Source organism: Onychomys torridus, chromosome 7 (genome assembly GCF_903995425.1).
Source record: "Onychomys torridus chromosome 7, mOncTor1.1, whole genome shotgun sequence".
NCBI classification, from domain to species: Eukaryota; Metazoa; Chordata; class Mammalia; order Rodentia; family Cricetidae; genus Onychomys; species Onychomys torridus.
The window spans coordinates 100,044,422-100,068,638 of record NC_050449.1 but is presented as its reverse complement, the minus strand read 5'-3'; the positions used below and the strand labels follow the sequence as shown (position 1 = coordinate 100,068,638).

Below are 24,217 nucleotides of genomic sequence, written 5' to 3'. Positions count from 1 at the left end.
TGTTCTTCTCCCCTCTCTCATTCCATGTTCTTGTCTTAGATTTTAAAATAAACATAAAACTTATTTATTTTTTTTAAGACAGGATCTCACTATGTAGGCCTAGAGCTCACTATGCAGGCTTTGAGATCACCTGCTTCTGGCTCCTGAGTGTTGTGATTAAAGGCGTGTGCCACCATGCCCAACAGTATTGTGTTCTTATATTTTTAGGAACTGTGATACAGGAAGGGTGTAATACAAAGTTCTTTTCAAGTGAACTGTTCATTCTCTCTTCTAAAGTATCCTATGTAAAGAATAAGTCCAATAATTATATTCAGTGCAGAGTTAAAAAATAATGTATCTAGTAATTAATTTTCAATTTATTTATTTTTCAATACCTTTCATAAAGACTTTTCTGCAAGTCTTTAATTTCATCACTATAGAAAATATAAAGTAGGTAAATTAAAATTATAGCAATCTAGAATTGACACAGGTAAGCTGATTTTTTTCCCTTAGAAAAATACTCAAAGGGAGAAATATTTTTATTTTAAAAAGATTTTAATTGCTTCTTTTATTTTGTGAGATTATAATATATCATATCATTTCTTGCTTTTCTGTTCTTACCCCAAACCCTCCCATATATCTCTGCTTGCTCTCTTTCAAGATCATAGCCTTTTTTCATTGTCATTGCATGGAATGTGTGTGTGTGTGTGTGTGTGTGTGTGTGTGTGTGTGTGTGTGTAAACATACATATATATTCCTAAATACAACCTGATCAGTTTGTATGATGTTTATGTTTTCAGGGCTAGCCACTTAGTATTGCCTAACCCATTGGTGTGCTCTTCCCTGGAGAAGACTGTTCCTCCCATTTGCAGTATTTTTAGTTGCATATTCCTCTGTGTAGAGCTAAGTCTTGTGATCTTTCTCCTATCTACTGTAGCATTTCTATTGTTGTTACCTTGTGCAGTTCATAGTTTGGCAGTCATGTTGGTGATACTTTATGGGTGTAGCTTCTGACATTACTAGAAGACACAGTCTCACAGCAAATGTCCTGATCCTCTGGCTCTTAGAACCCTTCTCCTCTTCTGCAGTGTTCCCCGAGCCTTAAGTGTGGGAAGTTTTGTTTTGTTTTGTTTTGTTATTTTGTTTTTAAGATGTATCCATTGGGTCTGGGTTCCAGAACTCTGCATTTTGATTGGTTGCGATTTTCTGTAATGGTCTCTATCCTTTGAAAAGAGAAGTTTACTTGCTCTCATGATGCCAGAAGGTGTCGTGAAAGCTTCCAAAGGAGGGAAGCGCCCAGCCATCCTACTCAGCTATGATGCCCATGAACAACCAGAATAATTCGCATGGTAACTCTTAAGTGTGCTGTAGTTACGTATACTCTTTTAAAATTATAGAATTTTATGTGTTGCATTTTTAGGGGAAAAGTTCAGGTTTGAATAATATGCAAGTATTTTATAAACTTTTGTTGAGTTAAAATTATGTTTCTGTCGGGTGGTGGCACACCTTTAATCCCAGCAGAGGCAGGTGGATTTCTGTGAGTTTTAGGCCAGCCTGGACTACAGAGTGAATTCCAAAACAACCAAGACTGTTACACAGTGAAACCCTATCTTAAAAAAACAAACAAAAAATGTTTTTGTACATTATATTATAAAATGAAATTGGTATTTTTATTGCAAAGTCAAAATTTTTTAAATGAATCATTTATAAATTTATAATTCTAATTATTTTATTTTTGTTTTGTTGCAGATATAGTCTCACTGTAGCCTAGCTTTGAATTTATAATTCTTCTGCCTCAGTATCCTGAGGGTTAGGGTTGTATGTACCTGCCATCTGCTTAGCCTTTTGTTCTTTCTTCATCTCACTTTCTCTTTATAACTTTTCTCCTCCTTCTCTTTTTACCTCCACTATCAGATTTTTACCTGTAACAGCTCCTTCATGTTTTTCTCCCCAATTTAGTTTATGTCCTTTATCTAGATTAAAGTAATTATCACAAGCAGTAGTTTGGTTTGTAATATATAAAATGTGTCACTCAATGAATTTCCTCTCAGTAGATTTTAAACTAGGATTCATGATTAAAGATATGGTCATTTTTTCCCTTGTAGAACATAAGGAACCAGCAGAAATACCAGTCACTTCTCAGGTTCTTCTAGTGGTTGAGGTAGTGTCCTCAGCAGCCATTCTTTTTTTTTTCCATTTGTTAAAATATATTTATTTTTTTCCATACATATGTTTGAATTTTTTTTAAATTTTTTCTTTATTATTATGTGTTTTAAATTTTATACATCAGCCATGGGTTCCCCTGTCCTCCCCCCTCCCACCCCCACCCCCACCTTCCCCCCAGTCCCTCCCCTTCATTCCCATCTCCTCCAGGATCAAGGCACCCCTGGGGATTCATTTAAACCTGGTGGATTCAGTACAGGCAGGTCCTGTCACCTCCTTCCAGACTGAGCAAAGTGTCAGCAGCCATTCTTATTCTGTTTATAATTTTGACTGTGTATAGTCAGAAAAAAATCCTTCAAGTTTTATTTTCAGGCCAGTTTGTCTCTTTCTCCTTCTCTCCCTTTTCCCTCTCCACCTTTCTTTCATTTTCTCCCAGACCCTCTCCACCCTCTTACTCTTCTCTCTCCCCTTTCCTCTCTTCCTATCATTATATTTTGTAGTAAGTACAATCCCCCCCTTGGTAGTTAGTATATAAATGTATTTTTGTATTAAAATAAACTCTTACCATACCTGGTGGTTACTTATTAATGAATTGGTATTTCTTTTTTTCTAGATTGAAGTATTGAGAATTATTCCTCAAACTATTATAACTAAACTATTATAAATACAGTCAGTTGTAGCCGTTAGTACTTAGTTATTAACAGAAAGATAGTGGATATAATTGAAATACTATCAGTTCAGTGAAAGGTAGACCAAATAAGAAAAACTCAGCTCTCCCCAAGAGGCCACTTTTAATCTATCCTAAAGCTTCATTTCCCTTCCTTTAAAAAAAAATGCGTCTAGCTTGATGTCATGGTACAGGCCTATACTCTTAACTACTAGGGAGATTGAAGCATGAAGATCAAATATTAAGGCCACCTACACTATAGGGATAGGTCAAGGTCAGCTCAAATAACTACTCAAAAAGTAAGAAGAAGGGAGTCAGATGGTAGCTCAGTGGTAGAATACTTACCTAGCATACACAAAGCCCTTAGTTCAATTCTTAGAATGACAGAAAGGCAGGGAAAGGGGGTGGGGAACAGCAAAGGGAAGGGTTGGAAAGGGTTAATGATGTTATTCATAGGGATAATTATAATCACAGTAGCTGTCTACAATGCCAGGCACTGGTGAGTGTTTACATGCATCAATCCTTAAAACAGCTAATGAGACTGCATCAGTCAATGTGGATTGGTGGGAAAAAATTAAAATAAAAAGCCTTCAATCAGACATTGGAGCCCTTTTTATTATTCTGCTGTACTACTGTTGCTTCCCTTTGAATAAAGATAGAAAGAAATCATGTTGACTGTTTCTTGCATTTCAGTTCACAGCCTTTGAAGTAATTTATAGGAAAAAGTGGCCAGAAGCCTCTTTTTCAGGATATTAGATTAGATTAGATTAGATATGTAGGGAACATGTATAGATTACATCTCGTTATGCAGTTGCTCTACTTTCTTCAAATGAGACTAGTTACTAGTGTAACTTTTGCAAACTTTTCTTCCTGAATTGAAAATGATCATAGGAGGGGTGGAAAGATGGATCAACAGTCAAGAGTGCATGTTGATTTTGCAGAAGACCTGCGTTTGGTTCCCAGCACTATGTCAGATAGCTGACAACTACCTGTAACTCCGCTCCATCAGAGCTGGTGCCTTCTTTTGGCCTCTTCAGGCAACTCCCCTAACATGCACAGATAACACATGCATACACATGATTAAAAGTGAAATAAATCTTTTATTTTAAAAAATGATCATAATACATATAATTCAGTTTTCAGTTGTTACTACATCATTCCTTAATTATTCTCTTATTTCCCAAGATAATGAAATGAATGAACTGAAAGGGCACTTCATTCTGGCTATTTCTAGGAACAGAAAAGCACTGTTCTCAAAGGAGAAAGCATGATAAATAACATTTGCTTGACTCAAAACTGGTATATTCCCTATATCTAATACTGTTAGTATGATACGATAAAAAAGAACTTCAGAAAATTTATGTATAGATTGGGTGGAATAGTGCATGGTTGTGTGGCTGAGTGGACAAGCAGGCTAAGGCCTATCATTACAAGTGTTCCACAGTGGCTAGAACATATACATTCAATTCCTGTCCCACTTATTTAGATACCAATGAGAGTTTTCTTTAGCTCTTGTACCTAAAGCATCTGTTTTTCATTGGGTTGTTTGCTTAGTTTCTTTTTTTGTTACTTAATTGTTATACTTAGGCTATTTTTTATGCATTTGGCCCTCTATATTTCAAGTTCCATATCCACATACATAGATTAAATTGACCATAAAATGGAAAATGTTTTTCTTGAATTACATGTTTTTCTTATTATTTCCAAAACAATGCAATTCAACAACTATTTATATGGCATCTACATTGTACATATTACAAATAATGTAGAGATGACAAAGTATACAGAAAGATTGTGTATTATATATGCAATTATATTGAATATGTATATGTATTGTGTGCAAATTGTAGCTGTTTTATGGAATAGGCTTGAACATCCTTGGATTTGGGTGTTCTTGAGTGCTTTTCATTCTAATCTGTCTTGGATCTCAAGAGACATTTCTATAGCTCTGAACTTGAAGCAGTTGAAGAATATATATGAAATGTTTTTTTCTCCTCCCTCATGGACATAGATCTTATTATGTAGCCTAGGCTGGCCTACAACTCATTATCTTCTTGCCTCAGTGAGTACTGGGAGTTAGAGACACTTACCAATCTGTTTTTGTATATGTCTTTTTTTTTTAAGAAAAATTTAAATGACATGGCTTATAAAGACTTTGGAAAATATTTTTAAAGATAATTTTATAACTCTAGTTTTCTAACATAAATACTTGCATGCTCCTTTCATTCTTAATTATAGTAATCATTTTGCTGTTAATGCTTGCTTTTAATATACTGTTAATATGCTTGGATCTATCTTCCTTATAGTTTTGATTTTCTATTTTTATTTTATCATCATCATCTTATAATTTGATACTTTCATATCAGATATTTTGCTATGAACAAGCTTGCCTAGTTTGTTTTTTGATGTCATGATAAACACTACAAGATCAAAAGCAGCTTGGGGAGAAAAGTGTTTATTTCCTCTTACAGATTATAATTCATCCTGAAGGGGAGTAAAGATAGGAACTCCAGGTGAGAAGTAAAGCAGAGGTCATGGGAAAACACTGTTTGCTCTTCATGGCCTGCCCAGCCTGCTCTCCTATAAAACCGAGGACCACCTGCCCAGAGATAATACTGCCCACAGTGGGTAGACTCCCACAAAGGTTTTAATTGAGGAAATACCCAACAGACTAGCTCACAGGCCAATCTGATGGAGGCATTTTCTCTCAATTGAGGTTCCTCTTCCCAAGTGACTCTAGCTTGTGTCAAGTTGACACAAACAAACACACAAAAAAGCTAGTACAAGTAAATTCTAAGTTATAAGTAAAATAAACCTATATTTTAAATGCACAACTGACTTTATTTTAAATGAGTAGGGGTCTGTGTACTAAAAATGCTTACAGAATTAATTTTGCTAGCATATTATGAAAAGATTTATAGCTTAGTTAAAGTAGGGTAATTGTTATTTCTCTTAAAAAGTCCTATGGAATACTTTTGCCAGCCATAGTAATTCATAACCTTATTTGAAGTTAGGTGATCTAGAACTATCTCTGAAACCATGATAAGTAAGCTCTCCTCTTTAGAAAAAAAAAAAAAAATTCGCCAGGTGGTGGTGGCACACACCTGTAATCCCAGCACTCGGGAGGCAGAGCCAGGTAGATCTCTGTGAGTTTGAGGCCAGCCTGGTCTACAGAGCTAGTCCAGGACAGACTCCAAAGCTACAGAGGAACCCTGTCTCAGAAAAAACAAACAAACAAACAAACAAATAAAAATTCATATATGATCTCCCCCAATCTAGTGTCACAATCCATTTCATAGGTTCACAACCCTCTAACTTCACTGATCTTCATGTTTAGAACCAGTATCTTAGACTGTGAGAAGGGGACTACAAGCTATTGACTATAAATTATGTTAGATATGTGAACCCAAAAATACTGTTTCTAGAGAGTTCTTTCCACTGCTTAATGCTACCACATAATCAACTGAAAATTATCATCACTTCTTTTTTTCCTGTCCAGAATTATACTGTATCTTATAAATTTTGTTGCTTGAGTAGTAGTAGTCCTTAAACCTCTGTCTAATGTTAAAGAATTACAGCTTATATATTATGTTCAGGACTTACCAGTGTTAGTATTAAATTGGAAACAGTATACAGCCAAGCTAAAACAAATTTCTGGGACATGATTTTTGTTTTGTTTTGTTGGAACTTGCTTTGTAGCCTGTATTGGCTTTGAACTCACAGAACTCTGCCTGCTTCTGCCTTTGAGTGCTGGGATTAAAGGTGTGCACTACCATGCATGGTGCTAGGACATTATTTTTATGTGTTAATTTTTTTCATTGGGATGAAAATAATTCATAATTGAACCTTGAACATACTAGTATGGTGGGAAAAACAGAGAAATAAAAATGGCTTATTATTTGTCTAATAAAACATATTCTTAAAGTACTGTTATTAACATACTAAATGAAAACTTCTTATAATTATGAAGTGGAACAGCTTAGTAACTAGAATTGTGTCTTAAAATCCCTAGCTTCACTTATTTGCCCCAAAGTGAACACAATTTGATGTTGCTAGATAAAGGCATATCACTTCTAGGGCAGTGCTTGAAGCTCTGTCTACAAAATCAAGACAGGTATAAGTTTCTAGTTCCATAGAAAGAGATGAGTAACCTGAGCACTTACAACTGAGTGTGGTCTTTCTCTTTATTAGGCATTTGGGCCTGGACTTGGTGCCTCGGAAGGACTTTGAAGTAGTGGATTCAGACCAGATTAGTGTCTCGGATCTCTATAAAATGGTAAGAAATCTTAACAAGGAATGAATTGCTCCTTTACAGCTCATTTTTCTCCTTTATTTTCCCTGATAATGTTGTAAATTGTATGTTTTTTAAAGCAACATTTTAAAAACTGTCCTTTTGCTCCTGTCTCCATATTTAAGAAACAACGGGCCGGAGAGATGGCTCAGAGGTTAAGAACACTGACTGTTCTTCCAGAGGTCTTGAGTTCAATTCCCAGCACCCACATGGTAGCTCACAACCATCTGTAATGAGATCTGGCTCCCTCTTCTGGCCTGCAGGTGTACATGCAGACAGAACACTGTATATACACAATCAATAAATGTTTTTTTTTTTTTAATGTGGGGGTTGGAGAGTGTTTCTTTCCTTTTTTTTATTTAATATATTTATTAAAATTTTTTTCATTTTACATACCAACCCCAGTTCCCCCTCCCTCCCCTTCTCTCACCTCCTCACCTCCCTCCCACTCTACCCCCATCCTCTCCTCATTTGGGTAAGGCCTCCCATGGTAGTCAACAAAGTCTGGCAAACCAACAATCAATAAATTAAAAAAAAAAAGAAAGAAAGAAACAACTAATTTTACTGTGAAGTCACACTTTCCAAGTGTGAATACAAAGCAGAGATGTTGAGCTCACTATACTTTTTAGGGGTTACTTCTGTGTTAATTTTGCTCTGTTGGTTTTTCTACCACTTGTGGTAGTTGATAACATTATCTACCCCTGTCTTGCTTTTATAATGAAAAGATGACTAACGTAGTAAAGAACCAGTTGTTAGTTAGAACAATGGTTGAAAAAAAGTGATTGAACCTGAAAATAACATGCTAATCTTTCTAGAGACATGATGTTGTTAAGAAGCACATTCAGGGTCCTGCTGTCAATCACCATCCTCATAGTTTGTAAATGTGGTCTATAAACACTTAGAAAATGGAGGGAACTCAAGTTCTCTCAACATACAGGGGGTACCATTCTTGGGATGAATATTGTGGATAACTAAGCCTATAAATATCTGACAGATCCTTAGATGTATATTGTTTATTATAAAAATATACTGAACAAATAAAATTGGCCTCCATTTAATGTAAATTTTTCTAGTTATGATATTGAATTATAAACTCAGACTAAATGATACTCAATAAAAATGATGAGCCTTAAACCCCTGTCATATTATTTAGTAGTTGTGTGACATAGTTATTTAACCACTTCTAACAATAGATTATGTATTGCTGTATAATACCTAAGTCATATAATAATTATATGACATTGTGTATAACTAAGTATGTATAACATTTGGGGCATAAAATAAAAGATCAATAGATCTAAGTAACCATTGTAATGAAAAAATATATAGGCTTGACTGATAACCACAATTATATTTTACACACTGAATAATAAGTAAAAAAAACCCCACAACATTATGATGTAAAATACAGTAGAAACTTAAGGTGAGAAGTTCAGAATTCACTTTTAAGAGTTTGTAGTGATTCAGAATATATGATGAAAACTGAAAGTTTTAGAAACTTAAGAAAATGAAATACTTTTATTTAGCATAGTACTGATTAGTGCTATCATGTACCTATGTTAGAAGCTCTTAGTGGATAGATCATAAATAATTACCCTTGCTTTACTGCACAGCATAAATAAGGTGTATGATGATGTTATAAGAATTAATGATTGGTGTTCTGGAGACCAGAAAAAGTAAGGAAGGAACTTCCAAAAATGGCACACAACATAAAGAAATGGCAGTTCCAGGAAATGTGAAATAATTTTGGCTAAGAAAGAGTCAGGAGCCAAATTGTGAAGAGCTTTGTAGGCCCCAAATTAAATTCTTTCCAGAGGTCTGATAGTACATGATAATGACATGGTAAGTTTTTCAGATCATAAAATGAAACCACAGAGAAGTCATTTAAGTAAGAGATCTTAATTTCAGTAGTTTAGGCTGGAGCCAGGACAGTAGAAATGGTAAGAAGGTGTCGAATATTGAATATACTTTGGCATTAGAGCCAGTTATTGATAGATTGAACTGGTATGCACATGTACAGGAAAGAGATAGATCAAAGAACAGTGACTCCTGTGTTTGATCTGCCCAGATGATAAAATTACAGTGGGGAACTATACAGAAGAATCAGCTTTGGGGGTAATGGGGAACCAAGAATATTGTATATTTTGTTTTCAAGTTTATTGTATCTTCTAAACTTCAAAAAAGTGTATTTAAAGTCTGTGGTTCAGGAGTAAAGTTTAGCTATAGTAATTTTAGCATCATCAGGAAAACAGCCTGTATTTGAAGCTCAGCAAGAGGATTACTTTCTTTTCCAAAGATTTCTACAGTGAAACCCAATGATAACAGATCCCATATAGAACTTTTAGCTAGCCATACATGAATGAACAAAAATCCCTACATAAAAATTAGAGAACAGAGCAAGTAATGTTATGGAAGAGCTAAGTAGGAGAAAACAGTGATTGTTGCCTACAAAGAAAAAGGAAAAAACAAATACAGAAAGAGTACAATAATCCACACAGCTTTTAAAAATTTAAACCAGCTGCATGGTGATAACACATGCCTTTAATCCAATAACTTGGCAGACAGAGGCAGATGGATCTCTGAGTTTGGAGCTAGCCTCATAGAGTGAGTTCCAGGACATCCAGACCTACACAAAGAAACTCTGTATTGAAAAACTAAAAAAAAAAAAAAAAAACAAACTTGCATCAAGATCATTAGAATAAATATGATGCAGAAGGAAGAGAAAATTTTCCTGACTTATCCCCAACTGGGACACCAATATAAGACAACTCCTGTCCCAAGGCTCAGGGGGTGATTGCGAAAGAGGGTGTGAAGAGAAAGTCAGAGAGCAGGGGAGTGCTTTGACAGCTGAGGAGGGTGTTGCTCCATGGACTCTCAACAGCTGTATTTACCTGTACAAGACCCACACGAGACCATACAAGTCAACATACCAGAATGGTTGAGTAAAGAACTCATGAACTTCTACCCCTAGTTTAGGAGCTACAGGCAATTGATAGCCACTGAGGAAATGAGAGTCAGGCCCCCTAACAATCTAGATTGCCCATGCCCAAGTGGTCATTTCTGTTCCCATGTACATATGGGCAACGATAAGTAGACTCAATAGGATATGAATATGTTTACATACACAAAACAATAGTAATTATAGTAGAAGAGGACATGAATTTGCAGACATCATAATAAGATGAAAAAGGATAAGGTAGATGGCTCAGTGGTTGAGAGCACTTAGTTATTCTGGCACCTTCTAGAGTAACTCCAGCTCCCAGAGATTTGACGCCTCTGGTCTCCACAGGTACCTGCACTCACATTCACATTCCTTCATGCAGACACATGTGCCTACACATGTTGTAAAATAATGAAAAAGAAATCTTAAGAGAATAAAAGTAGAAGAGAGAAGCCACAAAGATGAGAGGTTTAATCTCAGTATAATGGGATTAATGGACTTTCAAAAGGAAAAACAGACACAAAGGCGCAGAGAGGGGCAGGGAGGATACTCTTTTCAAGATAGTACTGAAGAATAAACTACTCCTTCAAAATGAAGGAGTAGACAAGGGGTGGGGGATGGGAGGATGGGAGGAGACCAAAGGTACTATGTGCCATCCAAATGGAACCTGCCCCAAATGAAATGGGCAAAGAATTGTGATGCAGTCAGGATAAGGAATTCCCAAGGTATCATTTATACAAGTATTTAAGAGAAAAACTATTGAACTGGTCCACATTAGATGATAAGAAAGTAACCAGGAAGATTATCTGTAGAAGAAAAACTAAATTATCTGATAACCTTAATTTTTCTAGAGCATGTAATTGAAAGATATTTTATAGAGCTATTGGAGGACATAGGAAAAGACCCTTTACAATTGGTATTTCCTATCTGTAGGTTCCATATCTGAGGATTTTTACCAACTTCTAATATAAAATATTCAGGAAAAAGTTATGTCTGTTTTTTTTTTGTTGTTGTTGTTTTATTATTTTTTTTATTTATTATGTATACATGTATGACTGCAGGCCAGAAGAGGGCACCAGATCTCATTACAGATGGTTGTGAGGCACCATGTGGTTGCTGGGAATTGAACTCAGGACCTTTGGAAAAGCAAGCAGTGCTCCTAACCTCTGAGCCATCGCTCCAGCCCATTATGTCTGTTTTATACATGTCATTATTCTAAATCATGTGTCTTACTTAAGGTTTCTACTGCTGTGATAAAACACCATGACCAAAAGCAGTTTGGGGACAAAAGGGTTTATTTTGATTTCCCCTTCTACATCACAGTCCATCATCAAAGGAAGTCACAGCAAGAACTCAAGGCAGGAACTGAAGCAAAGGCCATAGAGGAATGCTTCTTACTGGCCTGTTCCCTAAGGCTGGCTCAACCTGCCTTCTCAGACACCCCAGGACCATCTGTCCAGGGGTGGCACCACCCACAATGGGATGGGCCTTCTCACATCAATCACTATTTAAGAGAATGTCTCACAGGCTTGCTACAGGCCAGTCTTATGGAGGCATTTTCTTAATTGTGGTTCCCTCTTTTCAGACAGTTCGTTTGTGTCAAGTTAAAACAAAACAAAACAAGAAGTTACTTCTAAACAGGATGGTATAGCCACTCATTATATAACATTTACATTGTAGTTGATATTTTAAGTAGTTGAGAGATGAGTTAAAGAGCAGAATGTGTGTAGGCTGTATCCATCCTGGAGGTTTTGGTATCTGTGAGGAGGTCTAGAACAAATTTCTGACTGATAACAAAGAATGATCATAATTTAAAGAAAAATAATTGTATCCATGATAAAAATATGAAACAAAAGGACTAAAATTGAAGTATATTGACTTATTTAACTGTGAACAATATTTAGGTTATAATATTATGAATAGTTTTAACCAAAAGTTTTGAAAGGAAGAGAGATGAACAGAAGATGTAAGCAAGAGTTAACTGCTATAATAAAAAGCGATTAGATCATTTTAAAATTGGAATAAGAGAGAACATTATAAATATAACATTGAGAAGTATTTGATAAATTCTGGAGAAAAACACAGTAAGGAGTTAAACCTGTTTCTCTCCATGAAGCAGAACAGATGGGCAAAAGACTAGTAATTTTTATTGTAAGCCTTTAAAGATATTTACCTTTTAAAATACACGCTTTACTTTTATTGCTTTTTTGTCAAAATACTGTTTTATCATAAAAGCTTAAATGCAAGATTTTTATTTTCTTTTGTGTTGTGCATTTGTTTTTACATTGAAAGAATCAGCTGTATAATAAACTGGGCATAGTGGTGCATTCCCTTAATCCTAGCACTCCAAAGTAGAGGCAGGCAGTTCTCTGTGAGTCTAGGCTAGCTTGGTCTACATAGAGAGTTCCAGGACAGCCAGAGGATACATAGTGAGACCCTGTCTTGAAAACACAAACAAATAAACCAACAAAAAAGAATTGGCTAAAATGAAGAAAAACTGACTGAAAGTTTACAAACTCACCACTTAGGGATTTATGTTAGCTCATATATAGACAGACGTATAAATAATGTGGGCCTGGTGTTTGTAGAGGACATACTACTGCTCTTACTGAAGTTCCAAATTCTGTTCTCAGCACCCTTTTCCAGCAGCATACAAATGCCTGTAACTCTAGTTACAGAGGATCTGATAATTTCTGGCCTACATGAGCACTGGATTCATAAGCACGTAGACACACATTCTCTCTGTCTCTCTGTTTCTCTCTCTCTCTCTCTATATATATATATAGATATATATTTATCTCTCTCTCTCTCTCTCTCTCTCTCTCTCTCTCTCTCTCTCTCTCAAGAAATAAATCTTTTATGAGGCTGGAGAAATGACTAAGTAGTTCAGAGCATTGGATCTTCTTCCTGGGTTTGATTCCCAGTACCCACATGGCAACTAACAACTATCTGTAACACTAGTCCCAAGGGATCAACACCATTTTCTGGTCACTACAGGCACCAGGCACACACATTGTACACACATACATACAGGCAAAGTACCTATACACATAAATAATAAATAGAAAAATAAAAATTAAAAACCAATTTTTTATAAAAAGGAAATGGATGATAAATCACACATTTTTGCTAAATCTTAAAAGTTATGCCAGGCGGTGGTGGCACACGCCTTTAATCCCAGCACTCAGGAGGCAGAGCCAGGCAGATCTCTGTGAATTCGAGGACAGCCTGGTCTACCAAGTGAGTTCCAGAAAAGAAAAAAAGTTATCAATGAGGTTCAAAAAATTCCTTTTATATTAAAATTTAGATAAAATTAGAAATTATAAATCTAAGCCTGAAACTTTCTAACTTTAGTACTCTTTGTCAAGAATTTTCTTTAAAAAACACCTTTATAAATATAATTTATGTTGCATTTAGTGCATTGTCTTTTTCATTAGAAAAGAAAGCCCCAATTGCAAGTGTTAGGTATTAATTGTTAATTAAATTTCTTTAAATGCGGTTTACATTTTCATTGTTTGAGGAAAGCTCTTATGTTTCTTCCTTTTCCATCTTCCCCAACAAGTTTAAACCCATTTGTCAACAGCAGAAAGTCAGTTCTGCAGAAGATACTAAAGCATTTTTTTAAAAGCAACACCAAAATGTTTGTATTAATGTTTATGAACTGGATACAGGTGGAAATTACAAAGAGAGTGTGCAAATTGTGCCATGCTCTGGCATGTTGCTCAATACGTTGTAACCCTTACTTCATTCTTACCCTTTCATGCAGTGTTGTATTAGTTTGAAATTCTGTTATCCTATTTTTTAGTACTAATTAATATATTTCAAAATAATGCCTTTATTTTTAAAATGTAATTGATATTTTAATGTATAAATGTTCTCCCATTTCTGAAGCCAATCACTTGACTATATTATTTATCAAAATTAAAGTGTCATTGATAATCCTGATAATATACCTTATATTTTCTTGTAAGACTCAAAATTCTTATATATAAATATATGTAATTTTTATTTTATGTGCATTGTTTGTTTTGCCTGCATGTATGTCATTGTTGAGGATGTCACATCACCTGAAACTGGAGTTATAGGTAGTTGTGAGCAGCCATGTGGATATTGAGACTTGAACCTGGGTCCTCTGGAAGAGCAGCCAGTGCTCTTAGCTGCTGTGTCATCTTTCCTGCCCCACAACTCACAATTTTTAACACAGTCCCCAGTGTATACATCAAGCATTTAGTTACATTATTCAGTTTAATACTGTGTCCAAAGATGTATACATAGGTTTGTTTTCATATGGGTAAATTTGATAGACTAAATGGACTAGAGATTGTAAAGGTCTGGAAACATCTCAACTGGAGGAAAATTGCCAGGAGGAGTAATGTAGTCTATGTATTTCTTAATTTCTAAGTTTTATTTATATTGCTCTACTATTAGAATAAAAAAAATAAATAGAACAATATTTTGCTTCCTGGAAGATCATAGTCTAAAGTTAGATAGTAAACGTGGAAACATTAATGAATTAAAGTCTTGATACTAGTGATGATTGGTGTTAAGAGGTAGGATTTTTGAAACCTGTTTGTTTTGTAAAGTTTATTTTTTTCATTGTCTGAGATCAAGCCGAGAGCTTTGTGCATGCTAGATAAGTGCTGTATCATTGAGCTATACCTTGAAACCTTAAAGTGTTTTAAATCAGTTTTATATGTGAAGTTTTCTTTTGTGAATATACATTCTATGAATAATTTACCACCTATTAGAGACTTGATTTTGTTACTTTAATATGTATCATGGGAAAATTAAGTTCCAAGAGTAGACATTAATAATCAATAGTAATTAGCTAATATTGCTAATAATGTACATAGATAATTATATGTGACATTTAAATTATTATTTAATTTTACCTAGTTATTGTAGTTAAATGTATTTGTGAATGAAATGAAGTAATTCTATTGAAATAATAATTCTCATCCATGCTATGCGAAGCACCAAATGAGTTCTGTTACACACCCTTTGGGGTAGAAACAATGATTAAGAGTTACTAGCGTCAGGCACTAAATGTTTTGATGTTATGATGTTCTTGGACAGGATTTATTCTTCAACGTAAATGACTTTTCCTCTGTAATATATCTGTAAGAATAATACCAATTAAAGGAATATTAAGAATACTAGTTGTAATTACAATTAACCATTTACAATTTGATAGGTATTATATTGAGTTAATCCACATAAACTTCTATGAAGTTGATTTAAGCACAAAATTTTAAACTCAATTTACAGATGAGAAAATACCCAGCTAGCAAACATGAGTCAAGATTCAAAACCAGAGCCAATTTCTGTAATTAAGTTCCTGATTTACAATAGAATACTGATTCCCATTATGTAATTTGAGACTCAAAAGAACTTCCTAGGGGATCCCTGGAGTTCACTAGCCAGCAAGCCTTGCCAGTTGATGAATTTCAGGTCCCTTAAAACTTAAAGTGGAGAGCAACTGAACAAAATACTCAGTATTGACCTCTGTCTTACACATGTACATGCACATGTATGCACACCTGAACCAACATTCTGGAAAGATGAGACAAGTTCTTATCTTTTATATTTGAGGAAACTCTCTATTGGAAAGATTGATATTTTTTAAATTTCATAGCCTACGTGTAGGGAAGAGGCCTCAAGCAGTGAAGAAGCTGAAGAAGGGTCCTTCACACACTCTGACCCTCCTCACTGACTTCCATCATATTCTAGTTTCTACTTGAATTTAATTTGAGCAAAGTGGTGGGAATGTTTCGCTCAGAACTGTGACATACATGTCAAGCCAGGCTAAATACTTGAAGATACTAAGATTAAAAAACAAACAAACAAACAAACAAACTTGGAAGCCAAGAAGAAACCCCCTAGTTCCAGATGCCTACCCCAGTACTGCATTTTGATCCACTGGTTCCACCACTGGGGAGGCCTGCTTCCTTTACAGCCTTATCCCAAAGCTTTAGTGTTCCTCTTCAGTCTCAAACCCTGTGTGTTGCTTCAGAGCCAATGTGGGGCCAGGACTTACAAGTCACCCCTTTGGTTTCCAGCAACCTTTCCACTTCCATATCTTCCTTCCAGCTATTCAGAGGTTTCCAGACAGGAAATATGGTGCTGGATTAGCAAGCACAGCTTTTAATTAGTAGTTGTTCACCTGTCCTTTGGAATTCCTACCACTTATTGTTGAAAGAAAAATAAAGCTTTGGATAGCTGCTCCAATAAGTAATTCTGATTTCACTGTCTAGCAGTTACTATGGGGATTGTTAATATTTATTATTTCAAAGTACTTAAAATTAGTTTCTCAAAAAAACTTCACAGCCTTACATGATAGAGCTCAAATTGTAGTCTACATCTTTAGCCAGTGATAAAGGAACAACATACAAAGATGTTTGGGAGATTCTGTTAAAGGACTGTATTGTAGAAAGCCTAAAGAAACTTTATCTAGTAGCATGGAAAATTATACAGTGGGGAAGATAATTGCCAAATCAGAAATCTGGTAATAAGCCCTCATCCATGTGTGGTTTGGCTATTGCTTAGGAGTAGAGAGGCTTGAGTTTTACAGACAGACTTTACCACCTTCTTGTGTGACCCTCAGCAAACCAGTCCTTTACTTTGAGCTTTAGTTGTCTCTATGAAATGTGAATAATAGTGATTTAAGTGAGATCATGACTATAATAGGCATAGTAGACTGCCTAATTTAGAGAGGTGCTTAATAAAAGTTAGTTTCCTCCACCATAGAGTAAATCTTTCTCTATTTCTTTCTTTCCATAGCATTTATCCAGCCGACAGAGTGTACAGCAGAGTACATCCCAAGTAAGTGACTGTCTCAAACCTCCACGTTTTTTCTATCAGCTCTTTCTTTTACAAGATCATAAATGTGAAAACACTAAGAAATGACAGGCACCATTTACTTTTGGGGGCCTACTGTGTGATTAAAATTTTTAGGACATATATAAATAAATGGACTTCTTTAAGATATTTTCATATCATGTGTATTATTATACTCAGTTCATATTTGCCTCCCTAAAACCTTGATTGTGTTATACCTTCATTCTAAGGGCTTTGGCCTCCAAGCAGTTTAACCAGTCTCCATTCTTCAGTGACAATTTATGTAAGCACAATTAAAATAAAGTAGACTGAGGAACTAAAATGATATCTGCAGTGGTTACTCTTACCACCTAACATTTTAAATTAAGTATGTCAGATGCTTGTCCAGCTCAGTCTAAGTCTGCTGTAGTAGTCCATAAATTACCAGAGGAAAAAAACTCAGTCTTACCTACTTAACAGTCCCATTTGTCAGTATAATGAGACTTAATTTATTTTTGTTTCTTAATGATAAATATAATGAGTAACTAAAATATAAATCACAACATTTTACTTTCCTCACTAGGTAGATACAATGCGCCCACGCCATGGGGAAAGCTGTCGGATGCCAGTACCACATCATTTTTTCTTCAGCCTGAAGAGTTTCACCTATAATACTATTGGGGAAGATACTGATGTCTTCTTTTCTCTATATGACATGAGAGAAGGCAAGCAGATTAGGTAAGAGTCCTGGGATATTCTGGTGAGGTTTATACTTATATTTATATTTCTTAGAATGGGATGGGTCGGAGTCAGCTCTTGCCTTCAGAGTAAATGTATCAAGGTGATAAGACAAGATAAAATAGCTTTGTCTTTAGCTGGGACTTTGGCTCCAGTTTCCAGTATCCCTTGAAGTCATCCAAAGCATCCCATGTTGTGCTAACTTTCCATCACTATGACAACATATCTTCAGTAGGCAGCTTACTAAGAATAAAGATTTATTTCAGTCACTGACTCAAGGGTTTCAGTCCATGGCTGGCTGTTGTTTTTAGGCTTCTTGTAAGGCAGAACAGCACAATGGGGATATGTGATGGAGTAAAACTGCTCTCTGCAAGGCAACTAGGAAGCAGAAAGAAACAGGAAGGTCTAGAGTCTCAATGTACTCTTAAGTGGCATGATCCATTCACTTACTTCCTCCAGCTAAGTCTGGCCTCCTGTAGTTTCCCACCACCTCACAGTCATATCACCAGATGGGAATAAAACTTTCAACATGGATCTTTGGAAACATTCCAGAAAACACCTAACCATGATTTAGCCTCTTTTTCTAATATACCTAATTCCATATGGAAGCTCAAAATTAAGTTTTGGCTATCCCTACCTCAGAAAAAAATATGTTGTGTTATATTTGTAGCCCTGTGAGAGGGAGTGTGTCTTCTGAGCAGAAAGGAGGTCTGGCATTGCCATTCGTTTTTGCTTTGGTTTGGAAAAAAGGCATCAAACTGGCTTGTCACGCAGTAGACCATATTGTCAGAGTGTTGGATCCTTAAGCATAAATAACTACAGTACTGCTTTCTCTTTGTGGATAGGGAAAAATTAAGGAGACTCTAAGCTTCCTTTGGTCTAATAGGCACAAAGATCTGGTAGTATGTTGTGACATTTGTAGCCAAGATGCTATTTTAGAGAGTCCAGACGTTTCTCTGTGGTCATTTCCTAAGTGGAGCCAAGAGAAAAATATCTTGGGGTACTTTATATTATTACTTGGGAATTTTCTTGTCATTGGAATGCTTTAATGGAGCTTTTTTTGTCCTTTTAAATTTACACTTAAGAAAAAATTTTAATGAAATAAAATTAAAATAATGTGAAAGTAAAAGTTGATTTGGCCAGGCTGTGGTGGAACATGCCTTTAATCCTAGCACTCAAGAGGCAGAGGCAGGTGGATCTCTGATTTCAAGGCCATCCTGGTCTATAAGGTGAGTTCCAGGACAGCCAGAGCTGTTACACAGAGAAACCCTGTCTTGAAAAGACAACAAACACAACAAAATAAAAAGAAAGAAAAAGTTAATTTCCATGCTCCACAGTGCTCTGATTTTGACAAAAAATAAATTAAGACACTGCTTACCTTTAGCTATAAATAGATTAATACACTACTGATCAAGGCATGTGAGTAGTTGCTAAGACAGGCACTTTATTTATTTTTTCTATTTGTATGGGTGTTCTATCTTAATTCAGGCTTCTATGGCAGAAAGTCATAATCTGGGATGCTTATATTTCTCATAATTCTAAAAGCTAGAAATTTCAAGATGAAGGTGCCAGCTGACCCAGCACTTGATGGTAGCATTCTTTCAAGTATACAGATGCCTGTCTCCTTTTTATATTTTCAAATGACTGGAAGAGAAATCTATCCCCTTCCCCACCACTGTCATTTCTTCTTTTTTAAATATTTATTTTAATTATATATATATGTTTTCTTGGGTATGGGCAGTTGTGAGCTACCCCATATTGCAAAGTGAACTCAGGTCCTCTGTGCTCTTAACCACTCATCCATCTCTCCATTCCTCTTGAGGATTCTACCCTTGTGACATAACTACCTCTTAAAGGCCTCAACTCCCAATGTATTGGTGTTTAGAATTTCTATAGTAATTTGAGAGTGACACAAACATGTGGTTCATAACCTTCTGTCCCTGTCACCCCCAAATGAATATCTTTCTAACATAAAATGTACCCACTTTGTCCCAACAGAATCCTACTTTGTTCCAGCATCAACTCTAAAATCCAAAATCTCATCTAAATATCTAAACTAGAATATGGTGAAACCTGAGAAAGAATTTATCCTGTGGCAAAATTCCTCTCCAGCTGTGAACTTATGAAAAAGTTATATACTTCCAAAGTACAATGGTGGGGTAGGCATTCTCATTCCAAAAGGGAAAAATAGTAAAGGATATGTGATAGATCCCACATAAGCCCCCAAAAGACGAACTTCATGAAATCTTAAAGTTAAGCATAATTCTTGTTTCCACACTCTGCTTTCTGTGCCCAGTAGGGTGACACCAGCACCCCCTACAGCTTGTCAAACAGACACTGGTCTTTTCTAGTATGTGAATTTCCTTATTCACAAAAGAATATCATTGTTTGGTTATTTTCTCTGCGTGCGTGCGTGCGTGCGTGTGTGTGTATTGTTATACTACCCTTGTCTTTTTACTGGATCTCTACAAATTTAACAGTCTTCAGAAGTCCTAGAGTACCAGTGTTGGATTTCATCATTCACCTGACATTCCCTATAGTCTCTTCTTTTTAGTTAGCTCTTGAGAGTATGACCTTGTTCTCAGAAACTTATCTGTATTGGTTGTCCGATATAAACCCTTAAGCTAGCCATCTTCATATGGATGCTGTACAAGGTAAGCTGTAACATCCTCTTATTTCTCTGGTATTTATTTACTCAGCATTCAAAATACCCTTGCACAGAATACTTTTTCTTGGAAATCAGCTTATTCTATAATTGAAGTAGAGGATTTTGTCTGAGAATTAAGCATTCTACTTAAATGAGATAATTTGGGTCTGAGATCCCAAGAGTCCCTGAAGAGAAATATTCATTTAAAATTATAGGTGAGCAGTCTGTTTACTAAAGTTAACAGTTTTTCCTTCTGCAAAAGAGACTATGTCTAATAATGCAAGTAGAGCTTATCTGCAGGAGCTCAGGCAGATAACTATAGACCACCAACTAAGTCATGGCACACTCTAGCTGTCTCAACTGTTCTGAGACATGGACTCTAGCTCATTGCTCAACACCCCAGGAAGATTTCCTATGAGTCCCAGCAGGAGTAAGACTGGAGTTTTCCTGCCTTTGGTATCTATGAGAATCACCCCTTTTCTTTACTCCACCCACTCCCCTTGCTGACATGACCTAGGGATCTGAAACGTGTGTGTTAAATGAAATTGTGTGTGATCCTATTGCCTTGATTGTTCCATTACTGCAGTTCTCAGAAAATCCCAATAAGAACGTTAGGACACATGAATGCAAATTGGCTTTAGAAGCTCAATATATTTCCTACCAAGTGCCAGGCTATCTTGACATGCTTATGTGTTTATTAGCATATCAAATCTTATTAGAAACATTTAAGTCAAAGTCTTCTGAGAAGGCCAGAAGCAGAGTGAAACTTTGACTTCAGATTTGTTCTTTGGCCTGTGGTTAAACCTTTGCCTTTTTCATCCATGAATATGATCAGATGTTACTGTCCTGTGTTTGTCATCTATGCTTTGAGTCCACTGCTCAAGTTGGACAATGTCTGTTACTTTAAAAGGCAGTCAATTTGTCATTCTACAGATAGGGATAAAGACAATTTAAACTCAGATACTTTAAAAAGGTTTATGTTCACTGGCGGTAATGGTGCCACACCTTTAATCCTCAACTCAGGAAGCAGAGGCAGTTTGATCTCTGTGAGTCTGTTCTACATAGTGAGTTCCAGGACAGCCAGGGTTACACAGTGAGACCCTGTCTTGGAAAAACCAAATGCCAACCAAACAGCAACAACAACAACAAAAGAAAAGAAAAGAAAAGAAAAGAAAAGAAAAGAAAAGAGAGAGAGAGAGAGAGAGAGAGAGAGAGAGAAAGGAAGAAAGAAAGAAAGAAAGAAAGAAAGAAAGAAAGAAAGAAAGAAAGAAAGAAAGAAAGAAAGAAAGATCCAAAGGCAGGAAAAACATGAGTTTGTGGCAAGCCTGGGTGACACAGTGAGACTGTTTTCTGAAAGAAGAAAGAGGGGAAGGAAAGGAGGGAGGGAGGCAGGGAGGGAGGATGGATCTCAGAATAGATTAAGAGTTTGAAAAGTAGATATTTGAATCCTCACATGGAAATGTAAGCACTCTAGAAACTCAATTCTCTCTGATCAATCAGTGCAGTAAGACTCATTTTGAAGAATGTACTCAATAATGTTTAAAAAAGCAAAAACAGGACTGGAGAGATGGCTCAGAGGTTAAGAGCACTGGCTGCTCTTCCAGAGGTTCTGAGGTCAATTTCCAGCAACCTCGTGGTGGCTCACAGCCATCTATAATAAGACCTCTTCTGGCCTGCAGGCATATGTGCAGACAAAACACTGTACACATGGTAAATAAATCTTAAAAAAAAAAAAAAAAAACCCGCCAAGGCTTAGATCATGAGCCCCAGGAGGTAGGGAGGAAGCAAAAACAGGGTACTGGAAGGGTGGCATGTAACTCAGCAGTAGAGCACATGCTTAGCATGTGTGAACTATCAACACCTCACTCTTCCCTATGCCTCCAGCATGTAGAAACTGATGAGAATGTCAGAACAGAGCATCACAAGCCTATTGCCAGAGAGCAAGAGATTACAGATGTTATGATAACTGCAAAATAGGTAAAGTAATGGGAAATAGCACAAGTGATAGGAATCTTTGGACTAGCTATGTCTTCAGCAATAAACAGGAACCAGGAGCCCACAATTATTGTTTGTTGCCCAAAGCAAAAAGGTATGAGGGGGAAATGGAAATATCATTTTAAATATAAAATATATATAATTATGACTTAAAAACTCAATTTTAGGTGGAAACATGAGAATATTTAAACATTTTTAAGTAAATATTTTGTTTTAATGGCAACTGCAGCTATGACTGACTGCTGTTTTGTGATAGGGAATGTTCTAGATAGCTTTCCCTGGGAATAGAAATTCACTTGAAATTAGAGTCTATTGATTATTTGCCTTCAGTTTGGTTCATTATTACTAAAATGGGCCCACCCCATAGGAAAGTAATTAGTTTCATAATGATTCTTTAAATCAAATTTGTAAAACATTCTACTAAATACTTTGATTGCTGTTTAAGTTTTCTACTTAAATACATAAAAAGGTATCCAAGATCTTTTAATAGAAATAAAAATATTTCAGCACCTCAAGGAATAGGATGGAGAGATATACAGCAGATTCACTAAAGTGATTATGGTGTAGGCCTAAGAGTTTGGGCTGGAGGGAACTATAGAGAGAAGAAAGGGAGATACGCACAAGAAACAAAGCAGATCAGTTCCAGCATTTGGAAAAGCAAAAATGAGGGTCATTTGTAAATTCCCTAAGAAAATTTAATAATAGTCTGAGTCATGTTTTATTTATTGAAAAATACTACCTTTTTTAAATCTTCCTTTATCATATTTAATTCTGAATTACATTTTGTCCCTCCAAAATGATGAGATTCTATCAAAATACTTAGGTATTATACAACTGTCTCATAGAAGCTCCATTGTTGTCTTTGTAGTATACTAATGAACCTGTTTTCTGAGAAAAAGATAACAAGCAGATAAAGTGTTAGAGTTTTCCAAGCACAGGAAATTACAGCAATTGCAAAGACCCTAATTTATATATGGTTTGGAGAGTGATCTATTATAGCTATATTTTCATAGCCAAAGTAAAAAATGAATATTAACTCACTGTAACTAAATAGCAAAACATTATCAAATTAGGCACTCAAAACATAGAGGAAATCAGCCAAGGTTAAGGGAGCCAGTTGGACTTCCTAATAGAGTCCCAGGGAGAGCAGAGGCCCATCATGGAAGACCCCCTAGTGAAAGAAAAAGTAACAGCAGTGTCTTAGGGTTTCTATTCCTATGAAGAGACACCATGACTATGGCATCTCTTACAAAGGAAAACATTTAGTTGGGTGGCTTTCAGAGGTTTAGTTCATTGTCATTGTAGCAGGACATAATGGCATGCGGACAGACATGGTGCTGGAGACAGAGCTCAGAGTTCTTCATCTTTTTTTTTTTTTTTTTTTTTTTTGGTGTATGTGTTCTAAGATTTATTTATTTAGTATGTATACTGTCAGTGTTCAGCCTGCAGGCCAGAAGAGGGCACCAGATCTCTCATTGTAGATGGTTGTGAGCCACCGTGTGGTTGCTGGGAATTGAACTCAGAACTTCTGGAAGAACAGCTAATGCTCTTAACCTCTGTCTCTCCAGCCCAGAGTTCTACATCTTGATCTGCAGGCATCAGGAGGTGAACTATGTCATTGGGCATAGCTTCAACATAGGAGACCTCAAAGCTCACACCATAGTAACACACTTCCTTCAACAAGACCACACCTCCTAATAGTGCCACTCCCTATGAGGGCCTTTTTCTTTCAAACTACCACAAGCAGAAAGGTAATATCATTAAATTGGGGGCTTAAAACATCTAGCAATAACCAACTGGATTCCCAGTAGAGAGAATTCTAGGCAGAGTCAAGTGTCCTCTACAGTGAGGTTTTCAAGTATAAGTACAAATAGTAGCAGATAGAGATATATTAAATCAATTGTTTAACAATATCCAGCAAAAAGCAACTAGGGAAGTTGAGGTTGTCAGCTGGAGTTCCAATTGAGTCTTCTGTCTGTG

The 24,217-nt window shown here is 36.0% G+C and overlaps 1 protein-coding gene across 7 annotated transcripts in view; it reads left to right on the top strand.

The window, feature by feature from the left end:
- Window positions 1-24,217, top strand: part of Dock3 (dedicator of cytokinesis 3) — a 391,678-nt gene that overhangs the window by 192,787 nt on the left and 174,674 nt on the right. For all 7 annotated transcript variants that reach the window (XM_036193576.1, XM_036193574.1, XM_036193572.1 and 4 more), the window contains exons 7-9: window positions 7,001-7,085; window positions 16,822-16,863; window positions 17,441-17,595. In XM_036193576.1, the coding sequence (XP_036049469.1) occupies window positions 7,001-7,085; window positions 16,822-16,863; window positions 17,441-17,595 (282 nt within the window). The remainder of the gene's footprint in view (window positions 1-7,000; window positions 7,086-16,821; window positions 16,864-17,440; window positions 17,596-24,217) is intronic.